Genomic DNA, 22,560 nt, shown 5'->3' with positions numbered 1-22,560 from the left:
AAGACCACCGGGTTGGCAGCAGTACCATGAGACACCCGGGTTTTCACACATGGGCTGGGACGCCAGTGACCATTGTATCTGTAAACTCAGGACCCCCCTCCACAAGCCCAGGGAGTGAAGTTGAGAAAGGAGAAAGTCCAGGCCAGACCTCTGCCTGCATATAACTGTCCAGACTGACAGTACATAAGGAAATGATATGAAGAGTGACAAGTGCCACTTTCTTACCGGCAGGAAAAATAAGCTTTGTGCACGCAGAATTGCTGCCTGGTTGTTTGAGGCAGGAAAACTTGAGTTTGACACGTTGGCGGTGGGGAGGATGGTTTCCTCGGAGTTGCTCAAGAAAAACTGCGGAGAGAAAGGTGTTTTCAATGAGTTAGTGCAAATGAGATTTAAAACTTATCAGGTGGGTGCTGCTTATGAGCAGCTGTGTCCTTATGTGCGGGAATAGGATGGCTCATAGGACCGTGTCTCTGTACCGGAAACACTTACATCGCCCATCTTGTCCTGTTTGAAGTCTTGGGAATTTCTATCCAGTAACTAAATAACTGTTGTGCTGCACATTCAATAGAGCATGCCAGAGCTCCAGGATTGATACCAAAGAAAACAGAAGCATCTGTATGAAATATTAAATAAATGCACAGAGCCTGGGACAGAGGGCTTGTCTAGCTGGCACGGCCATGTGTGTGACATTCTGCTTTCCAAGACAGCCAGAGCCTCAGGAACAAGTCTCTTGCAGTAACTGTGCCTTCTTGGCTCACATACTAAGTGAGTCAATAGAGTTCTGTGGGTTTTGATTTCAAAAAACAAAATTAGCCTGGTATAGTGGCCCATGACTTCAGCAACTTGGGAGGCTGAGACAAGAGGATTACAAGTTTAAAACCAGCCCCAGCAGCTTAGACAGGCCCTAAGCAACTTAGAGATCCTCTCTTAAAATAAAAACATAAATAAAATAAAAAGGACTGGGGATGTGGCTCAGTGGTTGGATGCCCCAATATTAAAAAAAAAAAAAAAAAAAAGAAAAAGAAAAAGAAAGAAAGAAAGAAGAAAATTAACACTATGGACAAAAGGTGATCATATTTCCATGCACTGTTTGTGAGCATCTAGGTAAGGCATCACAAATCCAAGAGGATGGATATTCTCAGGGAGAATAAAAAGGAATCCTGAGAAGACAGACAGTGAGCTCTTGTGTCATGTGGTCACTAACAGCACCCAGAAGGCCATGGTGGCCTGTTAGCTAGGCTGGAAGGACTCAGCCTCTCCTCCCTCTCTCACCCCTACCAGTCTCTCTCCTAGACCAGGTGACCCAGGGTCACCTGCTGTCATGCGGCTGAGTGTCAGGGGAATGTTCTGGAAAGATAAACCAGAGCGCTGTGACTTGGGCCATGTTCACCTGGCTGGAAGAAATCCATCTCCTCTGTGAATCTAGGCAGTGGTTCTGCAAAGGCTAAGCATTCATACTCAAAGTTGGAAAATAAAACTTCCCTGAATTATTTCCAGTGGCTTTTGTCAACTGATTTATCTCCTTTGATGGCATAGATACTGGCCAACCCCCGAGCTCACGTAGGGAGACACGAGGGTGTTTATTCGTAGGTTCTTGGGGACAAGATTCTTCTGCCCCAGGACTAACACTAGATATAGCACTTTGTCATTTGGTAAGGCTTAGGAAAACGTTAATTTAAAAATCAAAGAGATGGAGTAGATTTCTTTATTTAGAGAATCTACACCAAGGATCACAACCCATAGAAGAACTGCACATGTGCCAATTCAAATCTATCAGAAAAGAATGAATGGAATAATTGCTTGGCAAATATGGGGCTTTAAAATATTTTTATAGCTTTAGATTTAATATGACCAAAATTCTGTGACAGCAAAGAATCGAGAAATGACAAATAACAATAGACTGTTTAACCTGGTGGATAACCACCAGCTTAGTTTTGGGCAGAGTCTTAAAATGATTGAAAAACCTTCTTGATGTAATTGCCCCAAAACAGAATCTAAAGAAGTAAGAAGAGGTGTGAAGTCGTGGCGGTGGGAGGAGAGAGACGCTTTGGTCCAGCGTTTCATGGGCACCTGCTCACAGGGAATTGGGTCTCTCTGTGCACGAAGGCCTCATCGGCCCCTCGGCTGCCTCTTCCCAGCGTTCCTCAAGCATCCCTAAGCCAAGGGACCTCTAACCCCATTCTGAGTGGACCCTCTCCACTGGCTCCACAAGGGGAGGGGGAGCCTCGACATCAGCACTACCCGCGGCTCCCCGCTGCAGCCTTTGCACGTGTTCGGTCCTGATGGTGGTTGGGAAAGTGAGACTGTCATCCAGAACAAGACACCCTCTTCAGTGCTAACAGCACTGTGTCTACTTTACTTCTGAATTTTACATTTCCCAGGCAATTAAAATCGTCTTAAGACCATGTTTTTCAGCGCATGTCCAGTGTCAGCACACGATTTGATAGGGCGCCTTAAGCCTGATGGTACTGTGCCTGCCTTCTGCACACAATCTGAAGTTCAGTGGCATTTCCAGTGACCTCAGCTGACCCCTTGTCTCTGAGGCTCGCAAATTCATGAAATGTTTACGTACAATACATTTCTTAGGAGTTTGTCAGAAGAAATTGCCTAATGATAAGGGCAGTCCCAGGGTGGCAGTGTCAAGCATCAGAGCCAGCCCTGGCAGGCTGTCTAGCTCACACATGTGCTATGAACTCAAGTTCAACACCAGGCACCTGCAACTTGATATCAAGAACCTATATTAAAAAGAAGGTGGGCAGCTAATTGGTTATTCTCCACTTTTTATTGAGATATTTGATATCAAACAGATGAACATCAGATGTTGAAAAAATCCTGATAAAATCCCATAATCTATTTTATCTGAAACTTGACCTGTCCTCTCAATATCAGTGCATAATGAAATTTTAAAAGCTGGCCCTGTGAACACACTGCTCTTATTGGCTCTGACTCTCACAAGGGCTGTTAAAATGCAGGCTCAAAAAAAAGGTAGTTATTAAAAATGGATGAAAAGTCTCAATGTGAAGGGGCCCAGCTCCATAGTCAACAAGAGAGGGAAGTCATGGGTAGCTTCAGGCCGTCTCAAATTATTCCCATCTGTCTCCCTCTGAGGCAAACAGGGTAATGGCAGAAGATGCTGGAGAAGCAGTTAATAAGGGCCGTGTGCCCTCGTCGGGAGAAATGCAGGAGACTGAGGCTCACTGCTGTAGAGGGGCTGGGGCCTCAATAAGAAGCTGAGGCCTTGAGCAGAGAGTGCTGTGAGACGAGCCAGGCTCAAGTACAGTTCCCCTGTGAGCCCACCTGTAGGAGGTACTGGACCGGCAAACTCACGAGGACAGAAAGTGGAACGCTGGTTACCAGGGACAGGGGAGGGAGGAATGGCGGTGCTTCGTGGGACAGAGTTCCCGCTTGGGGTGATGCACAAGTCTGGTGCTGGATAGTGGTGACCACTGCACGGAGTTGCCTATGTCCTGATGCCACTGAGTCTCCTGCTGTCAGAGTTACCGGATACGTTTTATGTCAGACGTGTTATTACACAAGAAAGAATAGCAAACATTAAGGACAGACAAAAGGGAAAAAAACAAAGTTCCTTGCTTTGTCCCTAAGAGAAACTTAGGAGTTTTGCTGGCCCCCAGGGGAGGTGTCCACTTTCCCAGGTGAGAAGGGGTGAGGGGCAAGACCACTCCCTGGTACGGCACCTGTGGGGGTGCCTTCTAACCTGCCGGCTCTGCTCCCATGATCTGAAGCTGGTGGGCACCACCCAGTGGGGAGTGTGGCCAGGAGGCTGAGTCCGCCTCTGCCCTCCAGCTCAGCAGCAGGGGACCAGAGGGGCTGAGGGCATTTCCTTGTAAACCGTTTGATGTGATCAAAGGCACAGCCCCAGGGACAAGCTCTTCTGTGATTAATAAATTATAAGTTGGCACTACTACTAGGTAGAATTACTTCCTTCCCATATCTAATGTCAGCTTCCATGCCATTTTATGATTTTGCTTTGACATAAATACTAGAGCCCTGCACGGACCAGAGCCATTGATCTTGATGCACCAGGTGCCAATAAAAATGGCCCCTGGTCCCCTTCCCTCCACATGGAAGGACGGGACGGGATAGAAAGCCATTTCCTTGCCCCAGAGAAGGTTGCTCAGTGTGGGTTGCTCTGCCCCGGAAGCACCACCATTTCTCTCTCCCCGTCCCTGGTAACCTCCTCTCAAAGCCTCTGTCACCCTGTGCGAGTGTCTTCAGCGGACTCCTCCACTTCCCTTGGCAACGCACCCTGCTCTCTGTGAGGAAGGACAACAGTGGGAGACTTCCTTCTGGTGCTGAAGACAAACCTCTCTCTAGAAGTATCCAGGTGCTGCAGAGAGGTCTCCTAAGTGCTGTGCTTGTCAAACATTCACAGACAGCCACTGAATTACCATCTAGCATTACCAATTACCCACATGACACGTGGTCAGCTTCCAAATCAGGTGTTTCCTAGTTGAATTCTCCTAAAAAAATTACCTAATTTTTAATAACTAAAATTATTACCTAATAACTGTGAGTTTGGATTTTACACAAAAGGCAACGGTTTCTTTTTCAGAAGGTTGGGTACTTACCTTTTCACTCACTCATTACTTATTCAGTCACTCACTTAGAAACTAATGAGTGACTACTCCTTACAGAGAATTCTCTTCTTAGGATGTTTGGAAGTATGAAGAAAACAAAGACCCCCTAAAGAGATATCTTTCCATGCAGATGTCATGTCACATGGCTTATTGGCCAGTGAAGGTGAACCCTCAGGAAGCACGTTGACGGGCACAGGTGAGCACAGGTGGGAGACGAGGAGGTTTGATGATAAAGGCGTTGCAGCAGACACTCACTTCTGAGTGGAAAGGACACACAACTTTCTGGCTGCAAAAACCACTCAGAACTCCTGCCAGTGCACCCTGCTATCCTCCAAGAGTGCTGTTTCTCTGCCCCTCCTTGTTGAGTTCACCTTGGACTCAGCTGGCGCCTGCTGCTTAATCTACAAAACTGCTCTGAGCTGACTGCGCTTCCCGGGAGCCCGTCTCAGGGCAGCACTAATGCTCAACCCGCCACAGGCTGAGCGTGGGGAACCGCTGTGGGAACACTCGGGTTTCAGGTCTCTAGCCGAGGCTCTTGCCTACCTACCTCTCTGCCCACGACCCCATGACATCCTCAGGGTGGAGGAGGGCAAGACGCAGATCCTCCTGATGGAGAGGATGGAGAGGCCATTCCACTCCTGTGCCAGGGCTCCAGCCTATCTGGGCTCCAGGCACTGGCCTCACCTGAATCTCCAGGTGTCTGGGGGCAACCGTGTGACCTGTTTCAGGGGCTGAATGCAGACTCCATGTGAGCACCCAGGGCCGACCTCCACTTCCTCAGCCCTATTTTTCACTACTCTTTCTGCAAATTTCTGCTCTCGTTCTAGACCCAAGGGCCATCTCTCCTCATTTCCTGCCCACCTTCTCTTGGCCCCACCTCCCCCAGGTCCCTCTGGTGAACTCCTCGTGCTTCAGAACTCAGCCAGCGGCCTGCTCTGCCTTCCTGCCACCTCTGTGTGCCTCAGTGGCTGCCTCTGGTGTGCATCAGGATGATTCCTGAACAGGTCCACCAGTGGGCTGTCTCTGGACCCACTCTGAGCTCCTTGAAGGCAGAGCGTGCCTTGGGCGCTGAGCTCCAGCAGTGGCCCTGGGCCACACTGACGCATTTATATGCAGAAAGAATCTTTTTTATTTTGCAATGACTGCTTTCTCCTTTATGAAAACGACATTATTATTAAATTATGTGTGCTCTGTCACCTCAACCTAATGCTATGCTTCTGAGAGGCAAGAACTCATGGTATTCTCATGCTCTTCTGCTTTTCCAAGCACTTGCAAAATATCAAGGACCCTTCTGGGTGATGGTGATGATGATGAAGGAATAATAAGAAGGATGTGTCCCCAAGCACACTCACGCCTAAGTGCCATCTTGGGGTAGACACCAGTGATGATGATACAGGTGGCCACTGGTTCCACTTGATACAATGCCCAGCATTGACCTAAGCATGGAGGGAACTCAGCTCACTTCAGCCTTAGGACCACCTGGTGGACAAATCCTGACTGTCACTTTCCAGAAGTGGAAACAGAGCCTGGGACACTTAAGGGAAATCTTTCCAAAGCTCCCAGCATAAGTCAGGAGCTGGGTTTGAGATCAGCCCTCCAAAGTCCTGGGCAGGACACTCGTCTGCTGCACCCTCTTAGTTTGATGGTCCTACAGCACTTCCTTGTGACTTCTGTGCTCTGCCAAGCAGTCACCAGGAGCATGGACACGGGTACTGCCCTATGAAGCCACCGTCTCTCTCCAGGTCACTTGTGGAAACCTCCTTCTCCTTGGAGAAATTTGCTGCAGCTGATAGACACTGAATTGAACAGGCAGGAAGCCATGGATGTCACCAAAGGAGTGACAGTCATGGTGTCACCAGAGGACTGCACCAGGACAGGCCATGAAAGGCAAGAATGCCCGGCCTGGCAGGAGCCCTACGTGGCAGGAGCCCTGGGGCTTACCATGTTGAACACGGCCATGGTGAGTATGATGGCCGTGGTGACGACCGTGAGGGAGATCCGCGGCCAGGGGCGGTTGGCGATGATGCCTGACGACTTCCAGAGCCACAGGAGAGAGGCAGAGGCTTTTTTGCTGCATTGCTGCGAAGAGAGGAAGGAAAGGAAAGGCACAGCGGTTTAGTGGGTCCTCGAGAGGTTATTAACGATGGGGTCTAAAACCACAAGGAGCATCAGCACCAATTGAACAAGCACATCCCACCCTCCCCTGGGGACCCCCACCAAGCCACACTGCAATAAAATCATGTCGGTATCACGGTTGCACATGAAGAACAAACGGCATTTCTCAGACAAAGTATGAGGGGCCTGTATGCCTTTTAAAATAAACCTGAAGTTATGTTTTTAAGTAATTCTGTTGGCAGGAGAAACACATCAGTTAATTAAACCACTCTGGGGATGTGCAGGATCTCATCTGAAATGGTTATTATAAATTCAGCTGATTTGTGTAGAAAACAGATGAACATATCTCCCACCCCTTTTACTGCTGCAATGGCAGACTGTAAGGATACAACCAGACCACAAAATTGACCAAATTATATTGTTATATTTGTGTGTATGCATGAATATGTAAAAAATGAATGCATTATGCATGATTATAAGACACCAATAAAAATATGGAAAAGAGCCCAGTGCAGTGTCACATGCTGTAATCCCAGTTGCTTGGGAGGCTGCGGCAAGAGGATCACAAGTTCCAAGCCAGTCTCAGCAATTTAGCAAGGCCACATCTCAAAATAAAATATAAAAAGGGCTGGGGATGTGGCTCAGTGGTTAAGTACCCCTGGCTTCAATCCCTGGTACAAAAATGTATGTGTTTGTAAATACAAAAAAGAAAACATAAAGGAAAATACAAACAGACCACAGGCTTAGTTTGGTGTCTAAACCTACAAAGATGGTGCCCAGTGGCATGGGCAGGCTGGCTTCACCTCGTCCTGTCTGCCAATCTGTCTTCCACACAGAGAAATTCTTTTCAAAAAATTTCTAGACAATTTTTAATCATGTGGAGAAACATATTATTAAATTCACTCTCCAGATCACTTTAAAGTGTAAGAAACATTAACGACGTTCACACCACAGAGCGACAGATCTAGCTTTTCGTCTTGCCAAACTGAAACTCTGCACCTATCAGTCAGGAACTCCCTGTTTCTTCCTCCTCCCACCCTGGCAACTGTCCTTCCATTCAGGTTTCCATGACTTTGGCCACTGGAGAGACCTCCTGTGAGTAGAGTCACGTCGTCATCTGTGTCCTTGGGAGCTGACTTTCCCACTAGCATGTGCCCTCAAAGTTCCTCAGACTGTACTATCCAGGACGATTTCCTTCTTCTATTTGACGGAATAAACTTCTGCTGAGCGTCCACCATGTCTTGCTTACCCACTCACCCTCTGAAGGACAGACGGACTGTGGGCTGCTTCCCCCTGCCGGCTGGGTAGGCGTGGCTGCAGGAGCAGCTTGCTGAGTGCAAGAAGGATGGAGTCCTTTCAGAATGACATCCAGGTCCCTCACCACTTACTGTGGCTCTAGTGATGAGCTCACCTCACCCGAGGGCCACCTTCCCAGGGCTCACCCTTAGGACCAGGTGACATGGTGGATGCACAGTCCCCCCAGGTGTGGGTGACGAGTGTGCTGCAGGCAGGGGGTTTATGTGTTATGTGGAAGGAAAGCAGCCTAAGCACTCTCCAGGGATCATCTACATTCTAACCATTATGCTAAAGAGTCGGTGGACCAAGACCACGTGACGCAGACTCAAGGCAATGACCCAAGACGGGAAACACAAAAAGGTAATGATTTAAAAAAAAAATCACAAGTAAAGAAATTATGCCATTGGACCTGCTCCATTAACCCAGTGGTGGGCCTGGCGAGACAGCAGTAAAACTCAACTGAAAGTCCTTCTGAACATCACTAGGACACATCCCTTTACTCTCTGCCTCTTACATTTTCTTTCTGAATCATTCCTAAAAACATTGTTGATAATGGACTTAATGTACCAATAAAAAGGAAAAATAAATCGAAAACAGACTTGTCCACAAGGTTTTTAGGAATGATTCAGAAAGAAAATGCAAAAGAGGCAGAGAGTAAAGGGATGTTTACTACAGGGACACAGCCACACCAATGTTTATAGCAGCTCAATTCACAACAGCTGAACTGTGGAACCAACCTAGATGCCCTTCAGTAGATGAATGGATAGGGAAACTGCGGTACAAATACGCAATGGAATATTACTCAACCTTAAAGAAGAATGAACTATGGCATTTTCAGGTAGATGGATGGAACTATAGAACATCATGCTAAGTGAAGTAAGCCAATCCCCCAAAACCAAAGGCCAAGTGTTTTCTCTTATAAGCAGACGCTGATCCATCGTGAGAGGCAGTAGGGAAGATGAAGGAACTTTGGATTGTGTAGAGGGGAGTGAGGGGAGGGGTGGGCAGTGGGGAGGGGAAGGACGAATGGGACAGACATTAGTACCCTGTACACATGTCTAATTACACTATTGGTGTGGCTCTGCACACGTACAGCCAGAGGAATGAGAAGTTGTGCTCCATTTGTGTATAAAGTGTCAAAATGCATTCCACTGTCATGTATGACTAATTAGAACAAATTCAAAAGAGAAATGGAAGGGAGACCAGTGGAATAGAATAAGGGGATCGGGGGAGGGAGGGGAGGAAAGGGGAGATACTGGGGAATGAACTGTTTTATTGTGTGCATGTATGAACACAGTAAATCCCACTGATATATAATTATAATGCACCAATAAAAAGGAAAAGATTAAAAAATAAAATAAAAGAATGAAAAACAAGTAAAAACATAAAGCAAAAACATTGTTGCAAAAACATTGCCATATATTAAAGGCTGACACAATAGCTAAATGACATTTAAATAGATGAGAGGTGGGTAGAGGACTAAGAAGAACCAGCCAGTGGTCCAGGTTCAAACCCCGAGAGCTGTGAGATTTTCTGCAGGTTCATTACCCTCTCTGGTCTCAGTTTCTATGTCTGTAGAATGGGGATCATGGCACCACTAGCCTCTTCATCCTGATCGGAGGTTTAAATGAGCGCCTGGGGCACTGGGAATGGACTTAAAAGTCTTGACTCTTATTATTTCCATGAAGAAAATACGATATTTCTCAGAAACATTTTAGTGACCCCAAATCCACTTGCTTTATGCCTCTTTGGTCAACAGCCATACAACCCTCTCCTTCTCCTCCTTCCCACTGTGCTGTTTCTCCTCCCTGACCTGGTGTGAGATGAAGGACGTTTGTAGCCTTGGAGCCCCACTGACGCAGATGCAGGACAATGTTTCAGCTCCACTTCTTGGGCTGACTTTCCTAGGAATTCCACATTTCTCCGAGAGCCTTTGGGGATCTCAAGCCAGCACAGCTCTGGGCTCCAGGGACCCCAGGAGCGGAACCACTGGCTGCTGGCTAGAAACGTGCTCAACTGAGGGCATCGTCCCAAGGCCACCTGGGGCCAGACATGCACATCATGTTGCTACCCAAGTGCGAGGTTCAGATTGGGGTTGGTCCTGGCCTGAAGTCTGTCCTCTGGTTTTTGCAGGTAAATGGATGGAGTTGGAGAATATTTTGCTAGGTGAGCCAATCCCCTAAAACTAAAGGCTGAATGTTTCTTCTGATTAGTGGATGCCATCTATGATGGGGGCAGCATATGGGAAGAATGGAGGAACTTTGGATTGGGCAAAGGGGAGGGTGGGGAGGGGTTATGGGGATAGGAAAGATGGTGGAATGAGATGGACATCATTACCCTAGGTACATTTATGATGGCCTAAATGGTACATCTCTAAACTGTGTACAAACAGAGAATTGAAATGTCGCACTCCATTTGTGTACGATGAATTGAGATGCAGTCTGCTGTCATGTACAACTAAGTAGAAAAATAACAATTTAAAAGAAGGGGACTGGGGTTGTGGCTCAGAGATCGAGTGCTTACCTCGAATGTGTGAAGCATGGGTTCGATCCTCAGCACCACAAAAAAATAAATAAATAAAATAAAGGAGGATTATATCCATCTACAATATATATATTATATCCATCTACATGTTGTAGATGGTGAGCATTTTAAATACTTTAAATATTCTAAATATATATAATATTTAAAAATTATACCTATAATATTGAAAAAATTAAAAAATAAAATAAGACAGGTAAAATCATTATTTAAAAAACAAAGACTTGAGATGTGGGTCAGTGGTAAAGGACCCCTGGCCTGGGTTCAATCCCAGCACCAAAAAAAAACAAAAACAAAAACAAAAACAAAAAAATTCACACAAAAGAAGAACAAGAAAAGGAGTACCCCTTAATGCTCTGCCATATTCAGTATCCGGAAGGCCATGTAGTCAGAGAACACCTACCTGAGAAGGTGCACCATGGTAGTTTAATTCATGCTTCTACTAGTGGTATTAGCACAGAACACAGTCAGATCTGTGAGCAGCGGAGAAGCTGTGAGGCAGCATGAAGGATCAAGACCCAAACGGACCATCCTCCTCCTCCAGCTCAGATTCTGTCAGAAGTTGGCAGAATTTGCTTTGGTTCTGCAATTCAAGGTGATCATCACACGTCTGTGTCCTGATTGACTAGGATTAGTATTTTTCTCAGGACCAAATGATTGAAATCAATGCTTATGTGTCTGTAGACAGAAATTTTCAAAATGTAGGACCCTGAAAACCCTAAGAGCAGAAAACACAAAGCTTGATTGCTCCAGGGAGAAAATTTAAATCTAGCTGAGATTCCGTCTTGCAGTCAATTAGGTAAGCTGTTCTTCAGTTACTCCACAGACACAGTTCTGAAGCTAAAACAAGTTGCTTTAAAATTTCAGAATATATAATCTCACTGAATATGCTGCCTAGAGAGGCTGTTTGTTCTACTCCTAGGGTTGCGGTTGACTGAGACGGAGGTGGGGAGACACACACGCAGCGGGACGTGACAGATGGGTGGCACTCGGGGCTGCTCACCAGGCACCTGGGCTTGGTGTGGGCTCAGGACAGGCTGCAGGTGCACACGGTTGGCTTCCTTCTCCTGCCGAGTCTTCCACATGCCCTGATGTCCCCCTGTGCCATCATCTTTAAATCCTTCATTTTCAAGGTGAGGGACACAGGTGGCTACATTTCCACCCACATCACCAAGTGGGGGCCCCTAAGTCCACCTGATCTGAATCTGACAACCAGCAAACCCTGCTGAGGGCAGGAACAAGGAAGGAGAGACCATGGGGACCAGGGAACAAGAGGAGGCTCAAGACACGCCCTTGGCATGAAGAGAGGGAAGAGGGTCTTGGGGCTCCATGTGCAGTTCTCTCCCAAAGTGAGTTCACACCACGATTCAGTTCAGGTCATTCTTATTTGGTTAAGTATTCAGATATGGTCTCTGTGGGGAAAAACAAGTCCATCAAAGCCCTGGCCATTCCAATTAAACATCAGGAATGAGGGCGTTTCGTAACATCCTGGCCTTTGTTCAGAAGCTGCTCATCAGCTCAAATGGGCAAGAGGCCTGCTCTGATCCAAGGTCGTCTAGTCTTAACTACTGGCCTTGCTGGGCCTGAGCCCCCCGGTCTTGACCATCAGGCCCCGTGTCTTAGGACCGGCCCTGCCTTACGGCAAACTCACTGTCGGTCTTCAGAAAAGCTCTTGGCTGCTAATACCACCTCACCCCCTAACAAACACAGAACTGGCACTAAATATAGCAGGAGATGAAAAGAAGAAAGAAAATGCACTCGGAGGAAAACCTACTGCAGAATTAGTGCTGGGGAGGATGAGCAGCGCGGTGCCCTGGAAAAGGTGCAAGATGAATCTTGTACGGGCAGATCCTCTGCGAGAAAATGAAATGCTCAGATACCTTATTTGGATTTTAAAATAAACCAAGAAAAGACAACGCTACCAAAAATATTTCCCTCTCTCCTGCCTGCCTCTCCCTCCCTCCCTCCCTCCCTTCCTTAATTTGAACATCTTGCATCAGGAACAACTGGTAGCTTCTTGCTGTAAAATTAATTCCTCTAGACTTAATAATCTAAACAGTAGATTGTACTCAAAATCCCATTAGTATTCATCTTAAAGATAAGCTGAGATATCTGAAAGAAGTTGCTTCTATAAAGTGAAGTTTAATAACATAAAAAAATCTCAGAAGAGTTATAAAATCATCAGGATGCTGAGTAAGACATTGTTAAGATTAGAAAAACAAACCCCATGTTAAAATCTTGCCTCAAGAATACAGAGGTTAGGGGCTGGGGTGGTGGCTCAGAGGTAGAGTGCTTGCCTAGCATGTGTGAGGCACTGGGTTTGATTCTCGGCACTGCATATAAATAATAAAATAAAGGTCCATTGACAACTAAAAAATATTTTTTAAAACATGCAGTGGTTAGGTTTGTCCTGTAAACATCCACTCCCGAGTATTTCCTCGGAGGAACACCGACTCTGGCGTTTAGTGTGCTGAGGACCACAACCTTGACTTGCAGGAACAAGCTGGGGCATTAACTCCCACTAACACTTAGTGTCATAAAGACTCACGTGTGCTTTGATTATTAACTGTACTTCAATTTCCTATGGAAGAATTTCTTTACTTCAATCCATCACATTTTACAAAGTCAACCTGCTTCTTTCTCATACCCTGGAGGAACCGCAGTCCTTGACCACCTCTGCCCTGTGGGACACTCACAGAAACCTCCTCGCAGCACTGTTTTGGCTGACAGCCTGCCTCTGGCCACAGGTTGAGCTGGTGGAGGACAATGCCCACATCACACTGGCCTTTGCTCCTTGGAGACCAGAGCTGTGTGTGTGAAGCAGGGGGACCCAACAAAGGCTTGCTGAGTGCACCACTACCTTAGGGACAGACAGAGAGGACTCACCAAGGACAGAGACAGAGAGAGCTCTGGGAAAGGGCCTGAGCTGCAGGGCCGGCTGGGAGTGTCCAGGAGCAGGACATGTGTGGCAGCAGACAGCAGGTGCTTCAGTGCCCTCAGGGAAAGATCACCTTTCCCTCAGCTGGGACTGAAACCCTGCCACAAAACCAGCAGCTTCAAAAGGCTGTTTCTTCCATGCAGAAGACCCGGGTAACTCTACTAGCCAGCCCAGGAAAATACCCGTCAGCTTCAGTGACAAACACGAACTCCAAATGCAGACGTGGGGTTGGAAGTTGTGCCAGCGGCTTCATAGTGAACATCCCAAATTGAAGGGTTATTACCAGGTGAAAACCTAAAGAAAGTCCTTGGGGCTCCAGGAAAGCACGGACAATGCTGCTTGTAAAGGATCCATGACACCCCAAAGGGCAGGGATATTCCCACTCCAGGCGGGCCCCTGTGCCCACTGAAAGTGACCTCATGATAAAATATCATGGACCTTGTGAGGCAGGGGTCGCCAGAGGAAGAGTCAGTGGATACAGAGAGCAGAATGAGCACAAGATAGGACCGTGTTGCAACAACCCGAAACAGGACATTCGACAAGACTGAGGTGCTGAGGGCAGGTTAGACTCCATGGTGAACCAGCGATTTGGAGGAGAAAACGACAGGGCTGCTTCCAGAGGAGTCCTCTCTCTCAAGATGGTCGTGTCAATGTTGAGGTCTTAAACTCAAGGGTTATCCCTAGGAGGAAGATGATCTGAGTAAACAACTCCTCAAATGGCACAGGAGACTACGGAAGACATAACAGAGAGATCCAACTTGCAGTCACAGTTTGAGGATTGAAAAGAGAGTCAGGAGGAGATACGGGACAATGGCCTGGCGCAGGATGAGCCTGTGGTGGAGGAGACACACTGAGTCCCACAGGAAGAGTGGTGGCCAACCCACTTTAGCACAGGAGTCTCTTTTCCACAAGCTGGAATCCTGTGATGACCAAGGGGTCTGCTCCTCCACCCAGGGACAGGAAGTGGACAGGCAGGAGACTTCTCAGCATAGCAGATGCCAGGGAAACAGACAAAATGATTTCAAAATGTTAGAAAACATTGTCACAACTAGAAAAAATAACAAAGTGATTAATATGTCGATTGATTAGCATGCACATGTTTGCACAGAAAGAAAGCCTGTTTGTGATAAAGAAACTGAGTCCTGGAAGGAGAAATGGTATTCAGAGGGAGCACTGAGCAAAGAAACTGCTAAGCACAATAACAATAAATGGATCGTTTGAGCAACTTAGTTTAGAAACATTCAAGCAAGCTAGCATGGGAAATGGGTAGAGAGTATCAGTCTTAGAACGAGGCCTGCACAGCTCCCCAGGGTTGCATCTGGTAAGTTACACATATAGGCTACAGGCTTTAAGTTAATAATGAAAACCAAGACCAAATCACCAAGACTGAGCTGGAAACTAAACCAGACTAGGATATTTCATTCCCAATTTATTTGAGAGAATAAAAGAGAAGAATTTCCATTGGTCAAGAGAAGGCAGAAGATGAGAAAGAATAATTAAAATCAAATAATAATTAAAATAAATAATTAAAAGCCAAGAGGTGGGTTAAAAAAAAAAAGCAAAGCAAGACTGCAGCAGTAATTATAATACACATAAATGCATTACACTTGTTAGGTAAAAGAGAGAGACTTTGGGTCCGAGGAGACAAGATGGAGCCAAATGTTGTTTACCAGAGACACACCTAAATCCATGGGTGGACAGGGGAAGCTGAAGGAAAGAGGATCGAAACTCAGCCAAAGGGAGGCTGCAAGTGTGTACCGACATTAGAGAAAATAGACTCCAAGGGAAAGAGCTCCTGCAGGGTAGAAAGCTTCCTATTAACTGCTGCGTGACCTACTTTCTGTTCCCCAATGTGACCCCTGTATCTGTGCTTTTATCTCTACTTGGGGTGAGGTGGTCAGATGGGCATCACATGATCTCTGCTACACAAAGCTCAAGGTAACAACTTTGGGAGAAAATTTTCTTCTGACATTTTTCTAGCATTTTCATTTGCCATATCTGGCAGGCTTGTTCTAAAGATGCATTTTTGGTTTGGGGATTTTTTTTATAGTGATATTTTTAGTTAGAGCCACTCCCTTGTACTTGTTATAGAGATGTAAGTCCATCTCAGGTAGTCTGGAACATTAAATCCGACAGTGACTGTGTACCTATTATCATCACTGTGATGACAACCCTAATTGTTCTTTTATTGCAGGCTATAATGAAACTGTGAACTGGAATCTCTTATTATAGTTTCAGTCTCCACCTAGATAAAATGGATTGTTTTCATTATCAAACTAATAGATATGGAAACACTTTGAAAGAAATTTCATACACACAGAAACATTTTATAAGATGTTATCATTGAGTGTTTTCTTACTAGAATATTTGAAAATCTAAACTCAATTATAAATTAATGTTCTTGTTTCCACTTTATCAAATATATTTTAAAATGCAATTACATGCTACCCAGAACCCAGTTTTAAATAATCTGGACCTCGAGCTGAATAATGTATATTAGAAAACTAGGCTGAAGGAGAGCAGTAATCAGGGCCTGTGTGTGCTAATCTTCTCTTACCAATGTGATTTGATCAGTGGGGGCTCAGCAGACACTAGGAGGCAATCTCTATGCCACCCTGGCCCATGTCTGTGAGTATGGACAACCCTGCCTGCTGTTGGATCCCATCTGCTGGACGTTACACTGCCTGGCCCTCTGGAACGTGCCTCCCACCACAAGATTGCAAAGCTTGGTTCCAGTTCTGGCTCCTGTCCCCATTTGCTATACACCACTGGGCAGGCTGCATCGCACCAGTAAGCCTCCTTGTCATTGACTAGAGTGGACATTCCCTCCAAGGACTCTTGTAGGACACATGAGACAGTACATGCTAAGTATCTGGCGGTGTGAGTGGGCCTTTTGAATAGAACATGTGTTAATTACAAACTGGGATTGGCTGGAATCAGGGCCACTAGGGAGACCTCGCCTACCATGGGCAGTTTGGACTGAGTCTGAAGATTCTAACCCAGGCAGGAAGTATGTGGAGGCATGCCTCATACTTTGGTGATTCCTCCTTAAAGTGCCCACTCCAACCTTCAGAGATCCGAGTATGGATCCTCTTGCATGATTTCCACAGAAGCACCTTTTATTCTCAGTAATTGGGATAAAGTCATGTAAGCATGTGACCCTCTGGATCCATGAGTCCTTCATACAAAACTGAGGGGTGGGATTGATTGCCTCTGGTTCCCTTTCTGCTCTCAAGTTTTATAATTCTGAAGTTCACAAGAGAATCAGAAACAGAATGGAAAGCCCCTCAGGGGCACATGATGCAGACCTGGTGCAGGAGGACACCAGGCTGCCGGCCAGTGGAGCAGGGATGAGCTGCCGCTGGGCCAGGGCATGGAGCTCAGAAGGGGCTGAAACTGGGTGAAGACAGGGTGGGGAGTTTTTTGAGCAGCAGTGCCAGGAAATACATTTGGGAGCCCCCTGGCAAGCCTTCATGCTTCCTGACATTAAATATTTATCCTGTCTTCCAAGTGCCCCGAGTATTGCACTGAGCAACGTCCAGCTGAGACCGACTCACGGCACATTTCTCCATCCTGTCACAGGGCAGAAGAAGGACTCAAGCAGGAAGCCCAGCAGACAGTGCCAGATGGCCGGGGGAAAAGGTGGGCCCTTCAGGTCAGGAGAGCAGAGGGTGCCAGCCTACTTGGGCGAGGGATTTCAGGGCAGAAGGAGGAAGGCTCCTCCGGCCCCTCTCACTCCACCTAAGCATCTGAGAAATGAGGGAGGACTTACATGGAGCCTGGGGAGGGGAGGCCCACAGAACAACTGGAGGCCCAGAGAAACAACCAGAAGTCCAGGTGGGCACCTTCTCAACATCTGCTTATTAATCATGTTTAGTGGATAGAATTTTACGAGGTTCAGTGGGAGATAGAAAGCAAGTTTAGGAGAACATTCGTGTCTTAAAGTGAGGGGAGCAAAACAGGAAAAATTTTAGAGGTCAAAATGAAGTGTGGGAAAATGAAGTGCTGTGAAGTGTGGGATAAACTGTACGACACAGTCCTAAGACCCCTGGTGCCCAATACCTGGGTTGGTGGATTCCAAGAAGGTCCTGGGCGGCTGAGCCGACCCCAGGGGCTTGCCCTGAGAGTGGGCACCAGCACCAGGGGCATTCCTGCAGGAGGCCTGGGCGAGCCCTGGTGTCAGTGAGGGGCAGAGGGGAAAGAGCTGGGCTGCCCATGGAAGTAATGCCAACCAGAAAGGAATTCCCTGGTGCAGTCTCCAGAACCTGCTGCCAACCGAGATCCAATGGTTCTCCTGTCAACAGAACAAAACCTGCACTGTTTCACCCCCATGTTGCCCATTTTGATGTTTTTCTCCTTTCATTAAATGCAGCTCTGAAGAGACCAATTTGATTTCCTCAGGCGGCACCTTCTGTGCCACCGAGGGTGACAAAGATGAAACCCCAGCAAGAAAAGCATCAGCGAGGCTCCCTTCTCCCCACTGCTTTTATGAGAGACGCTGACTCTCATTCTCCTGGCATCACCAGCCCCTTCTGCCGTTGGCATTTCCACTTTCAGAAGGTCGACCATGCCTGTGAGCAGAAGGTAAGGCAGGGCCACTAAGCACTTCCTCCTCAGCTCAGTACTTAATTCATAGGTAAATGCCAGTCATCCTAAGACCTCAGAGCACCGGCAGCCCTCCAGGGGGCCAGGGAGTGAGCAGTCAGGTGGAGTGGTATTCTCCAGGTCCACCACGGACTATTGGGGATATCCAGAGTGTTGGAAGGAACGTAGAGAGTCAGATACAAAGCCTAACTAAGCCTTCGGAAACCACCCTATACTGATGTTCTAAATGTGGACAGTTAAAAGTCTTCACTGAGTGTTGTGGTCACTCATTGGGCTGAGAATTCTTTCCTGGAGTTGACAAGTATTTCACCTGGGCAGAGAACTGCAGCCGGCCCCAGGGATGTCACATTGATGGATCCACTGACCCAAGTCGGGAAGAACAAACACCTTCAAGGTCCACCTCCCTGGCCCTGGGGTGACATGGGCTTCCTAAGCAGGAAGTAGGTACCAGGTCATTTGTAGCCACGGGATTTTCTCTCTGAGATGCCACAGAGCCCAAAGCATTTCCTAGCCTGTGGTACACGGGTGCCAGGGTCTTGGGAGGTCCCTGGGAAGGGGAGGGGACATGGGGCTACAGATGACATCTTGACAGCCTCCTGGGGAGACAGGATGGAGCCAGAGCTCTGCCAGGTGTGAGAGGGAGGGGCTCTCTGCAGGCTGAGGGCCGGCATCAGAAAGAGCAACACTCCATGAAGGCAGCAGAATTGTTCTTGAGATTCTTTTTTGGGCCTGAGCTCTGTGCTTCTTTTCTATAATAACTTAGTGGGAAGAAAAATCAGCTTGAAACCCTAAATATACACCACCACCCCACACCTCAAACCAGAGTCCTTGGAATAGAAAATGCAAAACATGGCTTCTGAGCACAAGGCTGTCAAGGGCCTTTGTGAGAAGGAGGTTGGGATTTTCAATGGCACCACAATGAGGGCCCCTGAGAAACCAGCTGTGGAGGCTTCTGTAGGGGAAAAAGAGACTGTGGGGCCCTGTGCTTCCCTCCCCAGGGAATGACCCCGGGGATGGGGGAAACAGGCACCTTTACATAAGAAGCACTTTAGAACGTTGACCAGGACCCGGGACCCAGTCCTTCAGTGTGTGGGTCACTCTCCTATCTGACCTCTCCTCTCTACAGCCTACACGGTCCCCAGGGGGTTTTCAGAGACATGGGACACTAACACTGTGCACATAAGCAAATCAGAAACCACGATTCCATGTTGGGGAGAGTTTTCAGGGCAATCTGAAAGATCTGAACCATCCTAGAGGGAACAAAACCCACCAGAGTTTGCAAACACAAGGCCGAGGAGGCACAGGGCATGTGGAAAGGCAGAGGCGCACTTAGGAATCCTAACCAAAGGATGGCCAAAAAGCTTAGGCACATGAGACGGGAAAGCAACAGGTGATGGGTCACTGTTCCTCAGAGCTCCTGAAGTGGGGACAGGCCTGAAGAGGCCCCGTGCACTGATGGCACCGTACTGATGTGGTCACCAGCAGCAAGGGCATTGCAATGGAGAAGCAGACACAAAGTATAAACTCAACAGAAAGAGACCAGTGTGGCTTGTGGGTGTGTGTGATCCTGAGAGGTGGAGTCGGCCCCTTGCTCGTACCACCTACACGGGCTGTCACAGTCTAGCGGGCAGAGGAAATCATGATTTTGAAATTATGAAGCTATTTATAGTCTTTCTATAACCTCTGACATCACACAGCATAATCTATTGACAACTATTTTAAAAATTATTCTTATTTATGTTCTATAATAAGTTATTATCACAGGAATCCGCTATTGTGTGTAACTATAATGCACCAATAAAAACCAAGAATTTAACAGAGGGAAGACCAAGAGAGTGGAGGAAGGAGATTAGGCAGAGAGAGGAGGGTGGGAAGGGGTGGTACAGGGGATGGGCATGGAGCAAATTATGTTATATGCATTTATTAATATGTCAGAATGAGCCCCACAATTATGTACAACTATAATGCACTAATTAAAGAAATCTGTACAATAAAAAATATCTTTCAGGCTTCTCTGGAGAATGCCCATGGGTTCTGCTGGAAACCTGGCTCAGTGTGGCCCCTTCTGCTTTGATCTGTCTGCAGTGAGCAAGAGGAAGCACTGACCTGTGCTTGGGAACTGCTGTCTGTTGGCTTTCTCAGGACAGCCCACACTGAGCTCTGGCCAGCCGGCAACACTTGTGACACTCAAGAATAAGCTGAGATTTAACTCATATCCAGAACGAATATTTAAGCCACAAAAGTTGACGACAGTTGGCTAAAATTGAAATACTAATAATGTAAGATATTTGGCCATTTGTCATCTTCAAATATTCCAGAATTTTATATCTTGAAAGTGGATGTCAAAAATGTATTTGGCTCAAATTTTAACACCCCTGCCCCGCTGCTGCCAAGAAAAGCTTCCTGTTACACTGATATTTACTGGTGTGGATACGCAGAAAAGGTAGAGCAGAGGATAAATTGTTGACAAAAACAGCTAGGCAAAAACATTGTTCTAGGGTGTGACAGGCGACGGTTTAAATAATCTTCAGTTAGCATCTGTCTTGTCCACGAGCTGCCTCAGTTCACACCCAGGGCTGCTCATCTGAAGGGCGTGCTCCTTTGCTGGGAACGGCACTCTTAAATGTAAATCAGCGAGCACCCTATATTTGAATATTTTAAGCAAGAAATCCCGTTGTATAAACTGAACATACTTTTCAAAGAAGTCCCACATTTGAAGTACCTACCAAAATCTGTCCAGCAAAGCAGACCAAAAGGATGAAGGCCAGAGACAGGAACGCAGCTCCAAAGGAAACGCCGAGGACCGTGGTCCTGCAGGAAACAAAGGCCACAGGTTAGGGGACACCAAGAGCCCTCTGGGAAGCTCCCAGGATGCCTTGGGCGTAATCGGGACTGAAGTGAGTGGGCCCTGAAATCCTTGAGAGCTTTCCTGAGAAATGAGAAGGAAGCCAAAACAAGTAAAACCCAAGTCCATGGTGAGGTGTGCACTGCTGTGGTTGACAACTTGCTATCACTTACCCAAACTGCCCTAGAGGCATCAGTTCTTTGTAGAAAAAGAACTTTATATATTTTGAAGCCAGCCCTTTCTATATTTTATTTAGAGACAGGGTCTCACTGAGTTGCTTGGGGCCTCACTAAGTTGCTGAGGCTGGCTTTGAACTTGCCAACTTCCTGCCTCAGCCCCTGGACTGGGAGTCACATACATTTCTGAGTGGTCCTTAAATAATTCAGCAATTCAAAGACTTTTAAAATTTTGTTAAATCTCAGGAGAAAAATATCAGGAGTATGAAATAAGGCTGAAGCACAACAGGCATTCCAAGATGAAGTTTGAATGGCACACCCCAGGGGGGGTCAGGTGGTGTCTGAGACCACAGTGCAGCCTGGGCCTGTGAGGCAGGTTGGAGATCATGAAGAAACACAAGATCTGGCGCTGGGAAGAGGAGCCACGCTCCAAATGCCCGCTGTGGAATCGGACAAGCAGACGCAGTCAGCAGGAAGCTGAAATCACCCGGCAAGCGCAGGCCGTGAGCCCCAGGAGAGGAGAAACAGAGTGAGCCATTAGTGGTCCGAGTCATGCCCCCGACGCTCCCTGACAGGAAGGTTTCCCTCAGTCAGACCCCAGACACCGACTCCATTATGAGAGATGACCACAGGGTCATGCATACATACAGCAAGAGCTACAAACCAACGTTGAAGTCTGACCCAGTAATGTATCGGGCACTGAGTCATGTCCTGGACGTGATTCACAGTGCTTTCAAATATCTGGCCTGATAATAACATTTTTTTTCTCATAAAAATTACATTTATGAGTCATCGTCAGACTGCTAGGAGGGTGAAAATATACCAAATAATTCCAGATTGACCTTTCTCATAAGAGGTGCCATGATACAAAAAGTGAGACGTGATCCCTGCCCTGGACTGATATAGTCTAGAAGTCACCTAACTTCTCCTAACTAGAACTTTCTCCCACCCCACATCACTCTAATGCTTGTTCCTTGTCAGAAGCCAACAGAGGCCTTGCTCCCAGCTCCTTGGCCTGAGGCTGACTGAGTCCCAACACATCCTCTCGGAGTCTCCAGCCTGGTGGAAGGCTAGGGGGGACACGAGTGTGTGCAGAGCTCTTGGTGTGAGAGTCCTGTCCTTAGCCCTGTGACTGAAGGGGGGTGTGATGCTCCATCTGATGAATTTTGGCTTGCCACCATCTCCTGCAGTTTTATATAAGAGGTCTGACAGATTCTCTTTGACTCTATATTCTCCTAATTCTTTCTCAGTGTCAAGGTAATGCTGGCCTCATAAGGTGGGCTCAGTACCATTACATCTTTTTCTCAACTGGAACTGTTTCATGAACGTCCCCTTCTAGATGGTTTGGTAAATTTAAACTTTAAAACTATTTGAAAATTGTTTGATGGTGATGGTGAAGGTGGTGGTGATGGTGATGGTTATGATGGAAATAGTGATGATGATGAT

The 22,560-nt window shown here is 47.0% G+C and overlaps 1 protein-coding gene across 2 annotated transcripts in view; it reads right to left on the bottom strand.

The window, feature by feature from the left end:
• The window catches only part of Adcy2 (adenylate cyclase 2), a 375,018-nt gene that overhangs the window by 50,505 nt on the left and 301,953 nt on the right, over window positions 1-22,560 (bottom strand). For both annotated transcript variants that reach the window (XM_026397066.2, XM_077799966.1), the window contains exons 15-17: window positions 20,820-20,904; window positions 6,540-6,677; window positions 226-345 (exon numbers count right to left, since the gene is read on the bottom strand). In XM_026397066.2, the coding sequence (XP_026252851.1) occupies window positions 226-345; window positions 6,540-6,677; window positions 20,820-20,904 (343 nt within the window). The remainder of the gene's footprint in view (window positions 1-225; window positions 346-6,539; window positions 6,678-20,819; window positions 20,905-22,560) is intronic.

Source organism: Urocitellus parryii, chromosome 1, assembly GCF_045843805.1.
Source record: "Urocitellus parryii isolate mUroPar1 chromosome 1, mUroPar1.hap1, whole genome shotgun sequence".
In the NCBI taxonomy this organism is placed as follows: domain Eukaryota; kingdom Metazoa; phylum Chordata; class Mammalia; order Rodentia; family Sciuridae; genus Urocitellus; species Urocitellus parryii.
This window is presented reverse-complemented; position numbering and strand designations above follow the sequence as displayed.